At 46.8% G+C, this 21,676-nt stretch overlaps 1 protein-coding gene across 1 annotated transcript in view; it reads left to right on the forward strand.

Annotated features, from left to right (window-relative positions):
• MSH5 (MUTS-homolog 5) overlaps nt 1-21,676 on the forward strand; it is a 498,728-nt gene that overhangs the window by 160,626 nt on the left and 316,426 nt on the right. Inside the window, exon 17 of the mRNA XM_087383476.1 lies at nt 3,721-3,798. Coding sequence (XP_087239602.1) covers nt 3,721-3,798 — 78 coding nt within the window. The remainder of the gene's footprint in view (nt 1-3,720; nt 3,799-21,676) is intronic.

The raw sequence follows: 21,676 nt of genomic DNA on the forward strand, positions 1-21,676 counted from the left end.
TATGGATGGAGTTGGTATGATTTTTGGACGTCTATATCAGCATCTACATATGTGGAATCAAGAAAATTAATTTTCTTTCCATCCATCGACAACACCTTGTGGAGTCGTGCTCTCTAGAGGATGTCCCGGCTACTCTTTTCAGGGCTGCTCACTCCTCGGTCGACTCTCCATGGGAGATCCTAGCTAGCATTGCAGCATGGCACATTTGGAGAGCCAGATGCATTGAGGCTTTGGAGGGTTCTCAGGTTCACCCTTCTCAGATCTTGGCCAGTACTTGGGCAGATACGATACACACTCTGATGGCCATTTGGGCAACCATGCAGGGATCATCTCGAGCAGCTTCCTCCAGGAGAGTTACTTTTCTCAGAGATTAGAGAGACTCTCCCTTCTTTGCTGAGACTTCTATAGGGTTGAGATGGCATTTTCAGCCTCAACCTTGGTTTCTTTCTACCTCATTCCTCTGAGGTGTTTTTTATTACATGCTTAGCATGGTGTATTTCCGCACAGAGCTTGCTCTAGCGGGTTTCTTTCTTACTTAATAGAAGTCTCTTTTTTGAAAAAAAAAAAAAGGGTATTTCTATCAGATACTTGGGTTGCCAGGCCCGGTGTGGGCATCTCTGCTTCACAACAATTTGCCCCTGTATTCGTGAGTATAAAGAAGAAACTCTTTTTTTGAAGTCCAACCAAGCTTTTACTTGCTTTTAGGGTAATGTTGGTCAACCAGGTGTTGCTGGCCATGGCATGTTTGTTTGCTCTTGTTGGTGCCATTCTAGGGATTGCATCATTCAGCTGAAATCGCCCATAAGGAATTTTCTTTGGAGTGGAATAGATGGTTTGATAGGCACCAAAGCCAGGGTGGCTTTGGGAGACTTTTTTCTTTATGGGACTTCAAACCCGCAAGGAACGTAGGGAAAGGCATTGCTAAGTTATTGAGCACCTTTATGCATTCTGCTTTCTTCATGACCGGGGGGGGGGTAGCTGGCTTTCTCTTTCAAAGCCCTAGGTGATCCAAGGGTTTTCTAAAAGATGTGAGGTCTTGTGTGTTGGCATTAAAAAAAAAACAGCAGTGTCATCATCCAACTCACTATCCAAGATCTCCTCATCCTATGTAAGAGGAAGTCTCAGCTCAATAATGTCCACTTCGGATCTCAAAAATCTGCTCATTGCTTCAGCCACAAATAAATACAAGAAAGCAGCAAGAGGGCATCCCATCAAACTAATCTAGAAATCTGAAATCTCTCTCCCCCTTCTCCTTTGATAAGCACCTGCTGGCTCTGGGTTGATGTGCATAAGGAGAAACCCCCTCTAATCCATGCATATGAGAATCCAAAGCATGCAAGGGTACCATCCAAAAAATTCCAAACTACTTTGTCATATGCCTTTTCAAAATCCAAGAGTAGAATAGCAAGGTGCTAGCCACTTTGCATAACCTGATTTGAAGCTTTCCAAAAAGAGAAAATATCATCAAAAAGTTTATGCCATGAATGAAAATAGCCTATGTGTCGTGAATAAAATCAGGAAGAATGGACTGCAAACGCAGACTGATTGCTTTGGCCAAAATCATGTGAAATGTTCCCAACAAAGTGACGGGTTTCCATTGGGAGATGACATTTTTAGAAAGTGATACCCTTTGTAAGTAAATCAGGCATAGTACCAAAGTCCCAAACGCCTTGCATGGCTGAGGTAACACAGTTCCCAACCATGTTCCAAAAAACAATAAGAAAGAAAAGTGTCAGCCATGTTTGAGCCTGAGCATTTGCCTTTCCGAAGGGCAATAAATGCAGTCCTGAATTTCATATTGGTGAAAGGTGCATCAAGTAAATTTGTCATATATGGTTTCACCAATACTGTAATACTATGCCAAACCATATGTCTACATCATCCTTGGCAAGTGAGTCAAGATCTACTAAAAGAAGGGAGACATAAAAGTCTTCAAGGTCAATCTCAAAACCCTGTTAGAGTCAACAAGCTGGGATACACTCTCTCTACCATGTGTCAGGCTGAGAGTAGAGAAAACTGTTTATCGACTCTTCCTCCCAATTGGATCCAGAAGGATTCCCTTGCATGAAAGTCGTAGCCTGCTCTCTAATCTAGCAAATCTGCATATGAGCCGTTGCGGGCAGCAAGGCACCCCTTAATGCAAGCATCTGTAGGGCCTTTTCTGCTCTTCCCTCTCAAGGGCTGCTAACTGTCAACTTAGGCCCTCTCCTGCTGAGAATCTGATGTCTTCTGGTGTTAGCAACAGTATGGTAAAAATCACTACTATTAGATAGGGCTGCTGCAACATGTGAAGGGGATGACACTCCACCCTAAAAATGACAAACACAAATCTGCAGAACATTCTCTGTGAGATCCTCCTCTACATACAATGCATCTAGAATCCTGATACTAGCAAAGCGACGTCTCTTGAGGCTCAGAAACCATACAAACCACTGGAAAGTGACCCGAAGTGGTAACCCCTGGTGCAATGCATACTAAACCTCCTCCATCAAGTGCCCAATCATCAACATAAATTATGTCTATCTGTGCATAGATGGGCATCTGCAACCTCTTGTTCGACCAAGAGAACTAGTGTGAAAGGAATCATTTGTCCACGTGAAGGAGAGAAAATTTGCCAAAACTGCTCCCTGCTCCCTGCTCCCAAGCTGTCCCCCCCTGCCATTGCTCACCTTCCCCCCCGCTCCTTACTTCTGCAGCTCCCTTCCCTGCCTATCTCCTCCTCCGCCTCTGCTTCGGCTTCGAGGGAGTCTCGAGACTCAGGCTGGTGGTAGAGGATCCTGAGTCTCTTTCAGAGTGGGGTGAGCTTCGCCAGCCTATTTCTTCTAGTTGATGGCTGATGTTGGAGGGCTGCCCATTGGTCCCTGGCTAGAGCATATGCGAATCGATGGCAGATGCCTTTGTTGTGCAGAGGGAGTACTGGAGACAATCCCCCACTGCTTGTGGGGCTGTGCAATCGACAAAACCTCCTACTGTTTTGGGCACCCTGCAAGCTGATGCGTGATACCTTTCTCCTTCAAAATTGCCTCAAATTCATGAGACATACTCTCTCCCCCTTGATCTGTGCTAAGTGTCTGCACCTTGAGTCCTGTCTCATTCTCAACCATAGCCACAAAGTGTTTGAAATGCATAAACACTTCTGATTTTGCCTTGAGACCATAGACCCAAGTGTAGTTTGTGAAGACCTTTCGGATTGTTGCCAACACACAGTAGATGCAAGGAGACTTCACTTGGGGATGGTAGCATGGGCTCACAGAGGGCGGACATGCATTTTCCATCGACCCAGTGTCACCAGCCTAAAGGATCCATGGGCAGCAGGTCTCCAAGATAGAGGCCTTTGATGCAGCACCACCCACCCATTCACGACGGGCGTTCTCACCACAGGATAGTGTCTTGGAGATAGTGGGTTGTATTCAAAATGTATTTGTTTTTAGTGTGATTGCCTGTGATTGACATAAGTTAGTATCAAATATTGATAATTCAGTTAGAAAGTTAATAAATCTAGCATAGATTCAACTGATTAGCTAATTATTATGTGAAGTCCAATATATGTAAGGACTGCTGATAATAAGATTGGTACACCTTATATAGACTATTATCTTATTTTTCCTCTTGTAATTTTCAAAGTTGCATCTGCTCATTGATTTTTCATAGTGACTTTGACCTGTTGTATCTTTGAATGCCTGCATTTTTGAGTTTGAACTTTCTAATTACACTGAACAGATAACTGGAGCTATTGATTTTGATCAAAATTGCCGTGAAAACTCAGACACTATGGTAGCAAAAGGCCTTTGTGAGGAGGTAAAACTTGGCTTCATTGAGAGCATTTTTTAGTAACCACATATTCCTCATCACAGGGGGCTTTGCTGCTATAGCATGAAATACACATTTGCACATACAAAATCAGAACACCTATAATTATTTTCAGTTTCCGTATCTTATTTTGGTTAAGGTTTATTCATTGATGCTTCCTTTCATGATGGTTGTATGCATACATGAATGATTTTGTTGGACTGAGAATATCATTCCAATAGCAATTAAGTCTTTCACTGTCAACAGATCCCTGTCTTGCTCTGCATCTCCCCTCCTTCATGCCTTTCCCTTCAGCCTTCTATTCTTGCTCCTCCTCCAGATCAGCCCCTAGCCTAGCTAGCCAAAATCCGTATACAGTTGCTGCCAGAACACCTGCTGATAATTCATTTGATCCCTAGGCTAAACCTATTAGCATCAGTGGTAGCGAGCTGCTGCTCCTCCCCGTTCCCCTGCTGCTCCCCCTCCCTCAGCCCGTCTCTCTCCCCCCTCAGCCTGTCCCTCGCCCCTCCCTGCTGCTCCCCCCCCTCCCCCCCTGCTGCTCCGCCCCCTCCCCCCCCTGCTGCTCCGCCCCCTCCCCCTGCCTGTCCCTCGCTCCCTCCCTCTGCCCTTCCGCCCCCTCTCCCTGCTTCCGCCCCCTCCCCCCTGCTGTCCCGCCCCCTCTCCCTGCCTCTGTCCCCTCCCCCCTGCTGCTCCACCCCCTCTCCCTGCCTCCGCCCCCTCCCCCCTGCTGCTCCCCCCCTCCCCCCTGCCTCCGCCCCTTCCCCCCTGCTGCTCCGCTCCCTCTCCCTGCCTCCGCCCCCTCCCCCCTGCTGCCCCCCCCCTCCCCCCTGCCTCCGCCCCTTCCCCCCTGCTGCTCTGCTCCCTCTCCCTGCCTCCGCCCCCTCCCCCTTGCTGTCCCGCCCCCTCCCTTGCTTGCCCCTCGCCTCCCCCCTGCTGTCCCGCCCCCTCCCTGCTTGCTCTCCCGCCCCCTCTCTTCCTCTCACTCCTCCCTTTCTTCTCCTCTCCTTTCCCCTCCCTCCCTCTCAGCTTTCCCCTCTCCCCTCTCAGCCCCAGCCCCTCTCCTCCTTCCCTCCCCTTCCCCCCTGCTTCCTCCTAGCCTCCTTTCCCCTCCCTTGTCCCCCGCAGCTTTTTTGGAACGGAAGGAGCTTTTATTCTGTTCGAGTCGGCCTCCTCACCTTGATTGGCGATGGATACCCCGTCAGCCAATCCTACTCCATCTCCACCGGCCGCGAAAACTATCACTTTCTCTAAAGACGAGTTGCAGCAGCTCAAGAAGGATGTAGAGATTGAGTGCTCTACCACATTGCTTGCACGCATCTTCGGGTCTCACCCTTCCAGATCCCAAGCCAGAGACTGGATGCTTGCGGCTCTTCCCCCAGACCTCGCTCCTCGATTGATAGATGTTCGCCTTCTGGGACGAGGTTTTTTCCAGGTTGTTTTTGACACTCCAGAGGCTGCGAGCACTGTGCTCAAGGTCGAGTTTTTACACCTGGGACACAGGAAGATCTTCTTTGAAGCCTTTCACCTTGGTTTCGACCCAGTAGAGGCAGATAAGAAAATCTTCTCGCTCTTCATCAGGTTCCCCGGGCTTCCCCAGGTTTACCATCGACTTCTTTCTTCTATTGGGGAGCATTTTGGCGCAGTTGCTGAGATCCCACCCCTCCCTGGGTTGCCATTGACTGCAGCAGAGGCAACCAAGGCTGATGGGGTTCCTAGAGTTAGGGTCCTTTGCAAGGATCCTAACCTCGAGATGGACCACGTCATGATCCAGCGCCCGGATGGTTCCTTTTTTCGCCAGAGAGTGGAGATTTCAGGCAGGCAGGATTTGCAGGACCTCGGGACACTTTGCCAGGGATTGTCCTAGGAAGAAGAAAAGGCCTAAGAAGCCCTCTGGTACAGCTACCGCCTCAGGGCATCGACAGGGGGGACAGGGGGGGGGATTAGACCCGGCACTTGCCCCTCGACCTCGACAGAGGGGTGGTACAGGTCCAGCTCCTGCTCCTCGTTCTTCACGTGGCAGTCCTGCTCAGTCAGGTGGTGGTACAGGTCCAGTACCTATTCCTCGGCCTCGTCAGGGGGGTGGTACAGGTCCTTCACCTGCTCCTCGACCCCCACCTCCCTCAGGCACACGCGACGCTTTACAGTGGGTTCCAGTACGTGTGCAGGTCCCTCCTTCAGTTCACGAGGGTACCTTAGTAGACTCTGCTTCACCTCGAGCTGTCCTTCCTGTCTCACCTTGCACAGTCCGAGACGTTGAAGCTTCGACCTCCTCCCCAGTTGCAGCTTCTTCCTAAGATCCAGCACTGCCAGATGTTCCTCTTGAGGACGGAGAGATCTCCGCGGCTGGGCAGACACCGAGTAGAGAGCATTCCTCACTCCCTCCCTTGGATAGGGGGAAGGGGATAGCTTACACTGTTGATCCTCTTCTCTCACAAGGGATCCTTCGTACTCCGGTGTCTGGATTGCTCCACAGGAACTCGTTCTCAGCCTTGGCAGAGAGTTCAGATTTCCCAGAGGAGGAGTTTGTGCCCGCTACTTTTGGAGAGCCAGTGGTTGGATTTCCTATTGACAGGGCTTCTTCTTGTGCCAGGATTCTTTCCCCTATTGACTTTCCTCCACTGGGTTCCTTCCCTCCTTCCTCGAGCAGGAGGTCTTCCCCTGTTGAGGGGTTTGTTTCCGCCACTAGGTCGGGTAAGGTGTTCCACTCTACATCCTCCCGTCGATGAGGATTATCAGTTGGAACATACAGGGCCTAGGTGGCGTCCCACATCGCCGCCGTAGACAGCTGATCCGGGATCAGCTTCATCCAGGTGTTACTGGGGGTCCCATTGATATATTATTTATTCAAGAGCACAAGCTGGATTATAGAGATTGTGCCAAGTCGGGCAAGTTGCTTTCAGGACATACTTTTTGGTCGCCTGCATTGGGCACTAGGGGAGGCACTTCTATTTCAGTTTCGCAGTTGGTTCTCCCCTTAGTTGTTGGGCACGGAGTCATTATCCCCTCTAGAGCTCAGTGGATTATTCTTTTGATTGGAGGTCGTAAGGTTGGCTTCCTCAACCTATATGCCTCCAACATTAGAGGGGAACGTGTCCTTATGTGGAAGACCTTGCTCTCCTGGGCCCCCATTGTGGATTCTTGGGTGATTGGAGGTGACTTTAACATGGTCGAGTTACCTTCAGACAAAAAAGGGGGTAGAGAAGGCGGACTTCACTCTTTGGAGAGAGCAGCTTGGGATGCCTTCCTTTTCCATTTCTGTGGCAGAGATACTTGGTGTGATGATGCCTTTCTTATTCAGCCACAGTCCCTCCTGTTCTCTTGGTTGAACAGGAGACAACAGATGCCTATTCATGCACGCATTGACAGATTTTATGTAGATGACTGTGCACTAGACAGAGGTGGATCAGTATGCATTGCTGCGGGGGTTTCCACCTCAGACCATTTCCCTGTTGTTCTGGCTATCTCAGAGCCTCACTTGAGAGGCCGATCTGCCAGCATCAGGATTCTAGATGCCTTTTACACAGAGGAGGACCTTACAGAGGCAGCCCTACGGATATGGTTTGCTCATGTCCAGGGAGGGCAGCCACATCCTTCACATTTAGCCGCTGCCCTCTTTGGTATTAGCGACTTTTACTGCTCAGTTGCTTCTACCAGGAGACGAGATATTCTCAGACGTGAGATTGGTGTTCGCCAGCAGTTAGCAGCTTTGCAGAGGGAAGAGCAGAAACGGCCTTCAGATGCTTGGATTCAGGAGCGCCTTGCTACAGCGAGGGCTCATCTGCAGTTATTGCTTGATCAGAGAGCAGAGTATGCCTTTCATGCACGGGAGTCCTTCTGGATTCAGATGGGTGGTAGAGTCAATAAACACTTTTTCTCTACTCTTGGCCCTAGACATAGTAGAGAGAGTGTATGTCAGCTTATTGACTCACATGGGGTTTTACAGACAGAGCCAGATGACGTCTTACGCATAGCTTCAGATTTCTATGCCACCCTCCTTACTGCTGATCCTGAGACACACGATATAGAGGATGCTAGACAGGCTATTTGGCAGAGTATCCCAGTGTTGGTGAATCCGGATATGCATGTTCTACTTGACGCACCTTTCACCAACACAGAGTTCAGGACTGCACTTTCAGCCCTTCACAAGGGCAAGTGCCCAGGTTTAGATGGCCTCACCCCGTCTTTTTTCATTGCATTTTGGGATATGATTGGAGACTATATTACTTCAGCCATGCAGGCCATTTGGGACTCTGGCGAGATGCCTGAATCGCTTACAGAGGGCCTCATCCACCTTATCCCAAAAGGAGGTAGCAGAAATTTATTGTCCCAGTGGAGGCCTATCAACTTCTGGGGACTTGTTACAAGATTCTGGCCAAGGCTATCAGCCTCCGATTGCAGCCACTTCTCCCTGATCTTATTCATGACACTCAGACGGGATTTGTGCATGGCAGAAGTATTTTTGATAACATTTTTTCTTTCTGGGAAGCTTCAGAGTGGGCCATGCAGAGTGGCCAGAATCTTGCCATTCTACTGTTGGATTTTGAAAAAGCTTATGACAGAGTAGATTGGAGTTTTTTGGAGGGCACCCTTCTACGCTTTGGATTCACTGATGTTTGGATCAGAGGTGTTTCCTCTTTGTACAGATCAGCCCATAGCCAGGTACTTATTGGTGGGGTAAGGGGTGAGAGATTTCAGATTTCGAGATCAGTCCGTCAGGGATGCCCCCTTGCTCCTTTCCTTTTTTTATTCGTGGCCGAAGCTATGAGCATCTATGTTAGATCTCAAGCTGACATCTTTGGGCTGAGACTTCCTATCAGAAGAGAAGAGGAGCTGCTTGACAGTGAGTTGGCTGATGACACAGCAATTTATTTGGATGCCTCTCCACAGACATTGACTTCTTTCAGGACAGCATTGGATTTATTTTGCTTGGCGGCAGGGGCGCAGATAAATTGGCATAAATCCAATGGCTTTTGGATCAGTGATGAGGACACTCCAGTTTGGGGGCTTGACATAGGGTTCACTTGGGTTCAGAGGGGTGTGCCTATCAGGTATTTGGGCTGCCAGGTCGGCTTGGGTATTTCTACCACGCAGCAGTTTGCTCCCGTGTTGGAGAGCATCAGAAGGAAGCTTCTCTTTTGGAGCTCAGCCAAGCTGGATCTTGCCTCTGGAGTTGTGGTGGTCAACCAGGTCCTCTTGGCCACGGCTTGGTTTATTTGTTCATGTTGGTGCCGTTCTAGGGACTGCATCATTCAGCTCAGAAGACCGATCAGGAACTTTCTCTAGAGTGGGCTTGATGGCACAGCAGATGCCTTAGCCAGAGTGGCTTGGGAGACCCTCATCCTCCCTACACAGGATGGGGGTCTCAATATTATTGATCCAGATTTACAGTGCAGAGCCTTACTTTGCAAGATAGTGGTGCAAGGACTTATGCCAGGACAGGAACTGTGGAAGGACTTTCTTATCAGCAGCATACAGAGGTGCACACCCTCCTCAGGAGGAGACTGGATGAGCAGTGTTAGATGGATCTTCACCTCAGCACACCTCAGATCACCTTCATCCCCTCTCATGGTTGCCATTCTGAAAGCTTGGGCTAGTTTCGAAAGCTCTCTTCGGAGGATTCCTCCTTCCTCCCGGGAAGAGATTGATAGGCAGCCCATCATGTGGAACGACAGTATTTTAGATGATCGTGGCAGACCACTGGGTGCCTCACTCTACATGCAGTGGGCCAGGTGGGAGAGGGGACCTGCTTCTTCTTTGGGATCTTGGAAAGCTTTCCGTAGGCTTCCAGAGGAAACCAAGTCAAGGTTGACAGGACATCTCAGAGGGAGTGCAGGGAGGATCTTGCAGATTGAGACAGCCCTTCCAGAGGCTTGGATAGACACAGATGATATGCCTCTCACTTCCTCCACTTGGGCAGGTACTTTCTCGAGAGGCGGGGTTCCACTTCAGGTCTTAGCCTTCCGAGATGCACAGGAGGATGCTTTGGTTTTCAGTGTCCAAGATGGTGGCAGATTGCTCAGATCTATAGATGATATATTGCTTGAGTCTGCTTTTCAGCCTATCAGGGTTCGTAGGCCTTTTGATGCAGGGATCAGATTCAGAGTGGTTCTTAGACCCTGACCCCCAGTTACTCTCCACCGGGTCTTGGAGACTTTGGCTCTATGGAGGAGTTCCCATCAGGTATTTACAGTGGGACCCCGGAGAGTGGGAGTGGATTGACGCGGGGCATCGAGAGAAGACCATCCCCTTCTTTCGTTACACGGTCAGTAATGCCAGGAGATTTCAGCTCAGTAGTAGAGGCTGGAGACCCTCCAGAGTTCCTCATTGGGAGACTTTTGGTATTACTGCGGATCAGCAGAGGTACTTCTGGAGGAGGCTCTGGAAATCCCACAGGAATAGAAAGATCACCATCTTCTTTTGGCTTTCTATTCATGGAGGGATTGCAGTGAACCTTTGGAGGTCCAGCGACCCTACTTGCCCTCGTTGCCTTTCTGCTTCGGAGTCTATTCAGCATTGCTTATGGGATTGCAGACAGGCGAGATTGATTTGGATGGGGATAGCCAGGATCTTCAGTCACTTTGCCCATTCCCCACTCTTTATGACTTGGGGCTCGGTGGCTTGGCTTTCTCTTACAGGACCTCAGGTTTTCTATGAGGGACTTGACTCCTCTCGGGCCATTTCGGTTCGACGTCATCGGGTTGAGTTCTGCTCGTTGGATGTGGTTCCACACCGTCCTTTTACAGCTGTACATGCCTCTGTGGATACTTCTTGGGAGATTATAGCGAGCATAGCAGCCTGGCATATCTGGAGAGCCAGATGCACAGAGGCTATGGAGGGTACTCAGGTTCATCCCTCACACACATTGGCTAGTATCTGGACAGACATCGTACACACTCTGATGGCCGTATGGACGGGGATGCAGGGGGACTCCCGTGCAGCCTCAGCTAGGAGGGCTTCTTTCTTCAGGGAATGGAAGGATTCTCCTTTCTTCTCTGAATCTACTACAGGGTTGAGATGGCACTTTCAGCCTCAGCCTTGGTTTCTTTCCACCTCACTCTGAGGGGTTTTTTATTATCCTCATGATTTCATGATGTATTCCGCTTTGAGCTTGCTCTCGCGGGTTTTTGTTCTTACTTAATAGAAGTCTTTTTCATGGAAAAAAAAAAAGAACACCTGCTGATTTAGTTTCTTGTGCTGCCAGAAAACATGCCATACTGCTGTCTTTTCAGGGAAGACTTTGTGACATTTTTATGCTGTTCAGTCCATACTGTGGGCCGTACAATGCCATACAAATTCTGTGTCCAATTTTGCATTTGCTGCTGCCATTTACTGTTGTTTGTCAGGGCAGGAAATCGTGCTCCATTGCTGTTATTTGTACCATACATTGGGATGTACGGCTCTGTACAAGTTTTGCCACAAATTTCGACTGGTTAGCTCAATGCTTGGACCTGTAACTGAATTTCTTAGCTCAATGCTTGGAGCTGGAACTGGTTTGAAATGTACCTGCAAATGTCTATTCACGGTGGATGAACAAAAAAGATAGAGCCTACCTCGCCTTTACAGCCACCCTCATCCACAATAAAAGCAATTGGACAACACAATCACAAAGTAAAAAAACGTTCAATCTTCATCCCTACACACATCTACACTCAACACATCCTCTAGCCACATATCCTCCCGAAGCCAAACAACCTCTACCCACTCCTCATCACTCACATATATCACTAAAGTCCAATAATTACCATGGACCATTGACAGCAAAATTTCAACATTGATTCCCTCAAATGACAGACCACAAATCCCCGGCCCAAGCTGCAGTGATATAATCATTTCCTTCTTTGACTGTAACAGTAAAAAACATTTAAGGCTAGGACCCAATGGGATCAGAATAGTGTGGGTAGCTTATAGATGGAGCTATATCCCAGCAACCAGAGCATGTATCACAACTCCAGGACTCTAAACAGACTCATGCAATCAAACTGAGGCAAGACTGTGACATACTTTTTTTTTTTTGTGAAACCAATAAAATTATATTATGAAACATTCATTTACATCAGGGCAGTGCTCAAGAAAAGAGCCAAAGCCCTATCCATCATAAGCAGTAAAAGAAAAGCTGAATACAAGAAACATCCAAATCTTCCTCATGTAAGGCATCATATAAAGACTGCCGCAATGAGGCTCGGAAGAACTCATAAGGATGCTGAAGGGGAGAATTCAGATATGCTTGATTTCGCTGCAGCCAGAGGGTCCATAAGGCCCAGTATCTGATCCATTGGAAGAAAATAGAATATTGTGACAAAGAAGCTGATAGTTTGCCATACATCCAGAAAAACCTGTAGAACCTGTGTGCAGGAAATCTGAGAGATAAGAAATAAGAGATCTTGTCTAGAAGGTCTCTGGAACATGAACAAAACCACAATAGATGCGGAATACTCTCAGGAGTATGATGACATCTTGGACAAAGAGGTGAAGCAATCCTTCTTTGAGCCAATTTCACTCCCACTGGAAGAATACCAACAATGCATCTCCATAGAAAGAGTCTCTGCTTCAATGGCATTTTCAACTTCCATATCAATTGCAATTTTCCTTTCCACCAGGCTAATGACTTATTCAAATGCCATAGAGAATTAGCATGATGAGCAATCCAAGGAGGAGGTAATATCAATCGATAAGCCTGTATAGAAGTCAATAAATGCAAAGGCCAAGAGGATGTTCTTGGACTCGAAGACTGAAGGTGCCAATCTTGAAGCCTGTCTCTTACATTCAATGTTGGAATCGGGACCAAAGGGAGTAAGAGATCAGCAATAGCTTTCCAAATAGGTCTGTGATTCATCCCAAGATTGTATTGTCGACATGCTGCTGGAAAAGAGAGAATATGTCCTTGCGTATCTACCACGTCGTCAGTGAAACGGATGCCCAATTTCATAAGATTGTAAGCTCTGATTGGTTGTTGTACAGCAAGGGGAGAGGAAAACACAGCACTCCAATGAATGCTTTCCATTATGAGTGAGAAAGCTATAGAAGCAGGATGGGGAGACCATTTGATGTGAGAGAGTACTTGCTTCCAATCCTGAATCAAGGAAGTAGAAAATGGACAACCAGGGATTTTACCTTGAAATTTGCCAAGTACTACTTCCGATGGATCAACTAGCCAATGTCCATAAGCATTTGTGCGCATCTGACCACAAAAAATTGCCAACATGATAGACCAAGGCTGCTCTTGTTGAAAAAATGTCTTGAGCATAGTGATCTTTCTTGCCAACACATGAAATTTGATGTTTATTATATTCAAACCACCATGCATTCTTGGTGAGCAAAGCAATTCCATTTTCAGCAACCTTAAAGCTTTTTTATGAAGCTTAGTTTTCCAAAAAATCTCCATGGCTTGAGACATAAAGGAAGTGAGGTCTCGAGATGACCAATGTAATAGAGGAAGGTAGAACTGGACATAAGCTAGAACAATGGACTAGACAATTCGAAGCCGTACATGCAGAGGCCAAGTGGAGATCTTCCAATATTCTAATTTTTCCTGAATTTTGTTGGACACCCATGATATTTGATGCTTATTTCTGATTTTCCAGCCAATGGGATAGCCCAAATGTCTTACTATGTTTTTCGGATAAATAATCTGGCCGGGCCACAGGATAGCATGCCAGTCACAATGCTTGAGAGGCAAGAGTTTTGATTTCTGAAAATTAATTTTAAGACCAGCTGCCAACCCAAAATCTGAAAGGGTATCCATCAAGAGGCGAAGCTCCAAAGGACTGTTCTTTGGCATGAAGAATGAATCATCTGCATAAGCCTGTGCAATGAAGGGTCGTGAACCAGAAATCTGAAGCCCCACTAACTGTCCAGTATCAACCAGATGATCCATATAAAGAAGCAAAGGATGTGAAGCAATGGCATGGAGCAAAGCACTGAGAGGGCGTCCGTGTCGAACTGATCGTTCCAGAGTCCAAGACTCAGACAAATGATTCCCTATAAAGCATTGTGCAGTGGAATCTGAGTAAAGCCAATATATGACATTAACTAGCTTTGGCCCAAAACCAAGTTTAAACATGATTTGAGAGACATAATCCCAATGTACCATATCAAATGCCTTCGCCACATCCACCTGCATGACCAAAACATCTTGGGCTGAATATTTCGCATATTCCATTGCGATGAGAGTATTAGAGATATTGTCATGAATATGCCGTCTTAGAACAAAACCATATTGCCTGGGATGAAGTCCATCATGAAGGATATCCTTTATCCAATGTACCAACATTTTGGCAATAAGTTTGTATATAACCGGCATCAAAGTGATGGGCCTCCAGTCATCCATTGTCTCACATAGAGGTTTTTTGGGCACAAGCTTAACCAGACCATGCTTCCAAGCTGAGGGAAGATGTTGATGCTGCCAGGCTACATTAATGAACTTCAAAATTGGACCCTTCAATTCAGCCCAGAAGACTACAAAAAATTCAACCGTCAAACCATCCCAGCCAGGGGATTTATGTTTACCCAAATGCTTGAGGGCTTCATCCAATTCAATATCTGAGAAAGACATTTCCAGCATTGTAGCTTTTTGCAAAGAAACAATAGGAGAAACAAGCTCTGTAAATCTGTTCCGAGCCAATGCAACCTGAGGTGTAGAAGAAGAGGGCTGAGAAAAAAGAAGCTGACAATGATCCAGACATTGTTTTTCTAGCTGAGATAAAGTCTGGGTCCAAAGACCATCTGGTTTCCTGACCCTCATGATAGATTGACTTTGCCTATGTGCATGTAAATTCTGAAAGAAAGATTTCGAGGAACAGCCCTTATCTAGCATAGGTTTAACTCTAGCCCAAGTCTGCCATTTGGAAAGCTTTCGTTTATCATTGGCATCAATTATGGAGGAAGCACAAGACAATAAATGCTGCTCAGAAGCAGATAGAGACCTTTGATGGCTAATCTGTACCAAATACTGCTTGTATGATTTTGCCCACTGGATATGCTGTCTGGTTTCTACCATGTACCATCTTCCATATTCCTTAATGACATTTTGAGTACGATGTACAAAAGAGTTCCAAGCAAAGTCCAGATCCTCCTGAGCATGGGATAACAATGTTCTGCGAGCCAGTCTGATCATTTGCTGGAATTTTTCATGAGAAAGATATAATTGATTGACCTGTAAATGTCTGACTGGAGAGAGCTGCAAGTCATCCAGAGGCATTCCAAATGAAATGGTGAGCCAAAGTGGAGTGTGATCATATAATTGTTGGGAATAATCAGTCCACATGTGACATGTATATTCATCATATTGCTGAGCATGAATAAGATAACATCTATCAAGCCTGGCCCAATATTATGTAAAAGCATTATGATGATATGTAAATCCCATAATTGAAGGGTGAGTTGCTGTCCATAAATCTGCAAATTGAAGCGATGAAGTCATATGTTCCCATTGCTGGATTTCAGAGGGCAGCATATGGGATTTGTGCGTGGTATTGTCCTTCCAGTGAGGAGAATTATTGAAGTCACCACAAAGTAGAGCATTTGAGGACCAAGGATATTGCTTTATGGAGTCCCATATTTGAGCTCTAGAAGCTGAATTTTGAGAGTCATACAAGGAGCCTATTTCAAAAATCTCTCCATTGATCATACATTGGATAGTCATCCATCGGCCACCAAGATCATTATATGCTATCCAGGGTTGCAGATCATGTTTGGCTAAAATGCACAGCCCAGAGAATTGTTCAGATCCTGCATAAAATATATCATATCCTGAAAAGAACCCATGCTGGCCAGCAAAAGAATGCTGATTATGCTCTTGCAGACACACAACATCTGGATGAGTTTTATTTTATATAATGCCATAGGAGCCTCCATTTATTCTGGTTGCAGAGGCCCTGCATATTATAAGAAATACATTTAAGAGAAGCACGCATGAGAATATGTACAAGAGATGAACAGTCCTCAAAAAGAAAGGGAGGCATCAAGCCTCTGCCATTGCCACAGGGTCTTGCTGACCCTCAGCATCCAATTCCTTGACTAAATCATCTTCTTCACAAAGTGGAAGACCCTTCTTGACTGCATTAACCCATCCCTTTGAGATGGGGTTGCCCGAAGAGGTAGAAGGTTGTCCTGGAGAAGGAGCAGAAGCATCCCAATTACGATATTGGAGAGGTCTTTGTTTGAGAGGCACCGTCTTCTTTGCAGTCTGCCAACCCTCGTGAGAAGATGAATTATTTTCCACTAACTTACTTTTTCCTTTATCCTTATTTTGAGCTGAATTGGCCTGGCTCCCTGTATGAACTGAAGGCTTTACTCCTTTAGCTTCAGTCTTTTCCACATATGTCTTATGGCGTCCTTTATTATACACAATATCACATCTCAAATATGCAACACATGAAGACTTTTATGTATCCCATGAGAAGGTCACTTTTGAACAGTCCCGATTTGATCCTCAAGTTGTCAATTGCTTTATGTATCCAAAAGTATCACCTTGCAAGTGAACCCACTTCAATAGCTTTATAGGCTTAATGGATTTGATTTCTTTGGACTGCATCTCTTGCCTATAGTCTCTGCTGCCACAAGCAAAGTCTCCTCCATAAACAACTATGCTCACCGGGTTCCTGCAACTAGCCAAGCATACACTATGACTTCCAAAAGTTTACATGGAATTATTGACAGCCATGGTCTTCCTATTGAAAATCTGCCATCCCGTCTTTTCTCCTAGCCAAGACTCTGAGGCAAGCACTTGACACCCACAGCTAAGCCTCTTTGCTCGTCTTCTCTACTGCATAACTTGTCTCAAATCCTCCTAGAAACAACATCATACCACATAGCTTTGCCACCTTGCACTCCAGAAGTGTAGAGAACCTCTTCACGTAAAAATAGCTAATAGCCAGCTTCTCTCGTCATCCTGACACTCCAGCCTCAGCCAATTGTCACAGCCTCTCCTACTGCTCATAGTGCACTCGGAGCCCATCTTCTCCAAGCCTGCATAGTAGCATCGCCCGAGCCAAGTCTCTGAGCTCCCAGTAAGAGCTAACCGCGCCACAGCTTCTCCTTCTTTGTCGCCGAAGCCCAGCACTCCAAAGCTCTCTACACAGTTGCAACAGGACCTGCTAGCACCTCGCAACCATCTCTGTCCTTGCACAATACGTCCTAGCACCGCGGCTATCCATCGCTTTTGCCACAGCTCATTATCTTCATGATCTTCCTCTTTCGGTGCTACCATCAACCGTGCAAAGTACTTCTTCAAACGGATACCATTGACTCTCTTCTTATGTCTTTTGCCATCTAAATCAGTTATCTAATAAGTGCCACAAATTTCTTCTCCACTCTGTATGGACCTTCCCACTTGGTCTGAAAAGCAGTAGGAAATGTACTATCTAGCTTGCTATTGTATCTGAGGACCAAGTCTCCATCTTCGATTCCCTTTTCTTAATTTTTGCTTTCCAACTCTTGCCTCCGCATTTGCACTCTGGCATAATGCTCAAAAGCCAAATCCATGTCTAACTGCATCACTTGCACTGCCAATAATCTCTCCCTGTAATTGCCTACAGGCTCATATCCTTCTTCAACCAAAAATTTTAAGGCTAGTATTTCCACATGTAGTGGCAGTATTGCTTCTTTCCCATACACCAAATGAAATGGAGAAAATTGAGTGTTGTGCTTCACTGCTACCCTATATGCCCACAAAACTTAATTCATCTCTAAATCCCTTTTTTTTTTTTTCCCCAAAAAAGAGACTTCTATTAAGTATTAAAGAAAACCGTTACAGCAAGCTCCATACGGGAATACAGGATACACCATGCAATGCATGAAAAGCTCAAGAGCCAAAAAGAAAGGATTGGGGCTGATAGTGCCATCTCAATTCGGTAGCAACCTCCGAGAAAAATGGAGAACCCCTCCAAACTCGAAGAAATACAGTCCTCCTAGAAGAGGCTGCCCGTGAAGGGCCCTGCGTGCTAGCCCATATGGCTATCAAAGTGTGAACCGTGTCACTCCAAATACCCGTGAACACCTGTGATGGGTGTATCTGGGTGTCATCCAAGGCCTCTGTGCATCTGGCTCTCCAAATGTGCCAAGAGGAAATGCTAGCCAAAATCTCCCAAGAGGTGTCCACTGAAACATGTGAAGCTCTGAAAGGAATATGTGGTACATCTTGAAGAGAGCAGGGCTCTATCACCTATCGGCGGATCAAGACTACCCAAGAAGAAGGCTCACCCTCATAAAACACCTGGGGCCCAGTAAGGGATAACCATGCGACCGAGTCCCAAGTCATGAAGAAAGGGGAAGTATGAAAAATGCTGAGTATCCGAGCAACTCCTTTCCAAACAATTCTTGCTTGATTGTAGTCCCAAAGGCAATGTCGCACTGACTCCTCTACAGAATGACAGCGAGGGCAAGTGGGATCAGCCCCAAATCGTGATCTCCACAGGTTCACTGCAATCCCTCCATGAATAGAAAGCCAAAAGAAGAGAGTGATCTTTCTATTTTTGAGGGATTTCCAGAGCCGCCTCCAAAAATTCCTACGCAAATCTGTGGTGATGAAGAAGCTATCCCAATGGGGGGCTTTGGAGGGAATCCAACCTTTACTGCTCAGCTGAAATCTCCTGGCATTACCAACCGTGAAACGAAAGAAGGAAATCCCCCTCTCTTGGTGCCCATGATCTATCCACTCCCACTCTTCTGGGTCCCACTACAAGCACCTGATAGGTGCACCTCCATATAACCACAACCTCTAGGATCCCAGAGCCACGAGCAGAGGGTCGGGGTCTAAGTACCACTGCAAGCCTGCTCCATGGTCCACAAAACCAGCAATCCTGACAGGTTGAAAGGCAACCTCTAGAAGAATATCATCTGTGGATCTAGAGAGTATACCTCCATCCCCAACGTCAAAGACTAGAGCATCTTTCCTGAGATCTCGAAGAGCAATCACCTATAGAGGAACTGCTGTCCTCGAAAGGGCTCCCATCCAAGTGGTGGAAGTAATAGGCATCTCAACTGTCCATTCCACGAGGATGGCTGCATCTATCTGCTGAATCCTGCGTGCTACCCCTCTGAGGTGACTCACGGACTGTAGCCTCTGATCCCCAGGTAGCCTGATAAAAGCCTTCCAATTGCCTATTGTGTAGGCGGGGCCTCTCTCCCATCTAGACCACTGCATGTAATGGGAAGTGCCCAGTGGTTTCCTATGCTCATCAAGTATACTATCGTTCCAAATGATCGGCTGCCTATCAATCTCTTCAAGGGTAGAGGGCAGAACCCTTTGAAGAGTGTTCTTGAAGCTCTCTCAAGCTTTTAGGATGGCAATCATGAGAGGAGAGGCAAGAGACCTGCGAGAGGCGGAAGTAAAAATCCAGCGAGGGCTGTCCACCCAATCATCTCCCAAGGTAGGTGTGCAAGCTTGAATGCGTCCAAAAAAGAAATCCTTCCAAGGTTCCTGCCCAGGCATGAGTCCCCTCACTACCACCTTACAAAGCAATGCCCTGCACTGTAAGTCCGGGTCAATGATATTAAGGCTCCCTTCTCATGTAGGGAGAATAATGGTCTCCCAGGCCACCCTCGCTACAACATCTGCCATGCCATCAAGTCCACTCCATAAAAAATTCCTAACTGGTCTAATTAGCTGAGTGATGCAATCCCTAGACCGGCACCAGCAAGAACACACAAACTAGGCGGCGGCCAAGAGAACCTGGTTCACTACCATAACTCTAGAGGCAAGGTCGAGTTTGGCTGTGCTCCAAAAAAGGAGCTTTTTTCGTATACTTTCTAGTACTGGGGCAAACTGCTGTGCAAGAGAGATGCCCAACCCTACCCGGCATCCCAAATATCTAACAGGAACACCCCTCTGAATCCAGGAAAAGCCAATGTCAACTCCCCATCCTGGAGTGTCCTCATCACTGATCCAAAAGCCAAAGGCTTTATGGCAGTTAATGTGTGCCCCTGCAGCTGAGCAAAAAATATCCAAGGCTGTTCGGAAAGAATCAAGTGACTGCAAAGAGGCCTCAATAAAAATAGCAGTGTCATCAGCCAACTCGCAGTCAAGAAGCTCCTGCTCCTGTCTCAAGGGCAATCTCAACCCATAAAGCTCAGCTTGAGATCTAAGGAAGATACTCATAGCTTCTGCCACAAAAAAAAAGAGGAAGGGGGCTAAAGGGCATCCTTGACGAACTGATCTGGAAATCTGAAACCTGTCACCCCTTACCCCTCCAATCAAAACCTGGCTGTGGGCTGATCTATAAAGGGAGGCCACCCCTCTAATCCATGCATCTGAAAATCAAAATTGTAGAAGAGTGCCCTCAAGAAAACCCCAATCTACTCTGTCATAGGCTTTCTCAAAGTCCAAGAGTAGAACTACGAGCCTCTGCCCGCTCTACATAGCCCACTCTGTGGCTTCCCAAAAGGAAAAGATATTATCAAATATGCTCCTGCCATGCACAAAGCCTGTCTGAGTATCATGGATGAGGTCTGGAAGAAGGGGCTGCAATTGGATGCTGATCGCCTTGGCAAGGATTTTGTATAGAGTGCCCAAAAGAGTGATGGGTCTCCAATGGGATACAAAATTCCTGTTGCCACCTTTTGGGATAAGGTGTATGAGTCCCTCGGTCAGTGAGTCAGGCATCTCACCCGAGTCCCAAATGGCCTGCAGGCTGAAGTAATATGATCACCTATCATATCCCGAAAGGCTGTAAAAAAAGGAGTAAGACCATTGGAACCAGGGCATTTGCCGTTATGAATGGTGGAGAGAGCAGTCTTGAACTCTATGTTGGTAAAGCATGCATCAAGTGAGCATATCATCTCTGGTGTGACCAACACAGGTAAACTCTGCGAAATTTCATCTCTAGCCACATCTCTGGCCTATGTGTCAGGATCTGCGGAAAGAAGGGAGGCATAGAAATCTGTCGCTGAGTGCATGACAGTACCAACCTAGCAGCCCAAATATCTGACGGAGACGCCCCTCTGTACCCAAGTGAAGCCAATATCATTACCCCAATCCGGGGTGTCATCCTCGCAAATCCAAAAACCACTGGATTTATGCCAATTAATGTGTGCACCTGCAGCCGTGCAAAACAAATCCAAGGCTGTCTGGAAGGAAGTGAGTGTCCTAGGGGAGGCATCCAAAAAAACAGCCGTGTCATCTGCCAACTCACTATCCAGGAGCTCTTCTTCCCGGCGGATAGGAAGCCTCAGCCCATAAATATCAGCTTGAGATCTAATGTAGATACTCATAGCTTCCGGCACAAACTGAAAAAGAAATGGGGCAAGAGGACATCCCTGGTGGACGGATCTGGAAATCTGAGACCTGTCCCCTCTTACGCCCCCAATGAGCAACTTGCTATGGGCTGATCTGTAGAGAGAGGATACTCCTCTAATCCATGCATGTGAAAAACCAAAGCGAGATATAGAGTACCCTTTAAAAAATCCCAGTCTACTCTGTCGTAAGCTTTCTCAAAGTAGAATGGCCAATCTCTGGCGGCTCTGCATGGCCCATTCTGAGGCCTCCCAAAATGAGAAAATATTATAAAAAATACTTCTGCCATGCACAAACCCTGTTTGCGTGTCATGAATCAAATCTGGAAGAAAAACCTGTAGCCGCAGACTGATGGCTTTCACCAGAATCTTGTAAAAAGTGCCCAATAGAGTGATGGGTCTCCATTGAGACACAAGATTCCTATTACCCCCCTTTGGGATGAGATGAACGAGACCATCTGTAAGTGAGTCCGGCATCTTACCAGAGTCCCACACGCCTTGCAGGGCTGATGTAATGTGATCACCAATCTGCTTCCAAAAAGTAATAAAAAAGGAGGGGGTAAGTCCATCTGAACCTGGGCACTTGCCCTTGTGAAGGGCAAGTAATGAAGTCTTGAATTCTGCATTGGTGAAAGGT

This window comes from Dipteris shenzhenensis, chromosome 13 (genome assembly GCF_047967505.1).
Source record: "Dipteris shenzhenensis isolate YYH24624 ecotype China chromosome 13, Dip_SZ_1.0, whole genome shotgun sequence".
NCBI classification, from domain to species: domain Eukaryota; kingdom Viridiplantae; phylum Streptophyta; class Polypodiopsida; order Gleicheniales; family Dipteridaceae; genus Dipteris; species Dipteris shenzhenensis.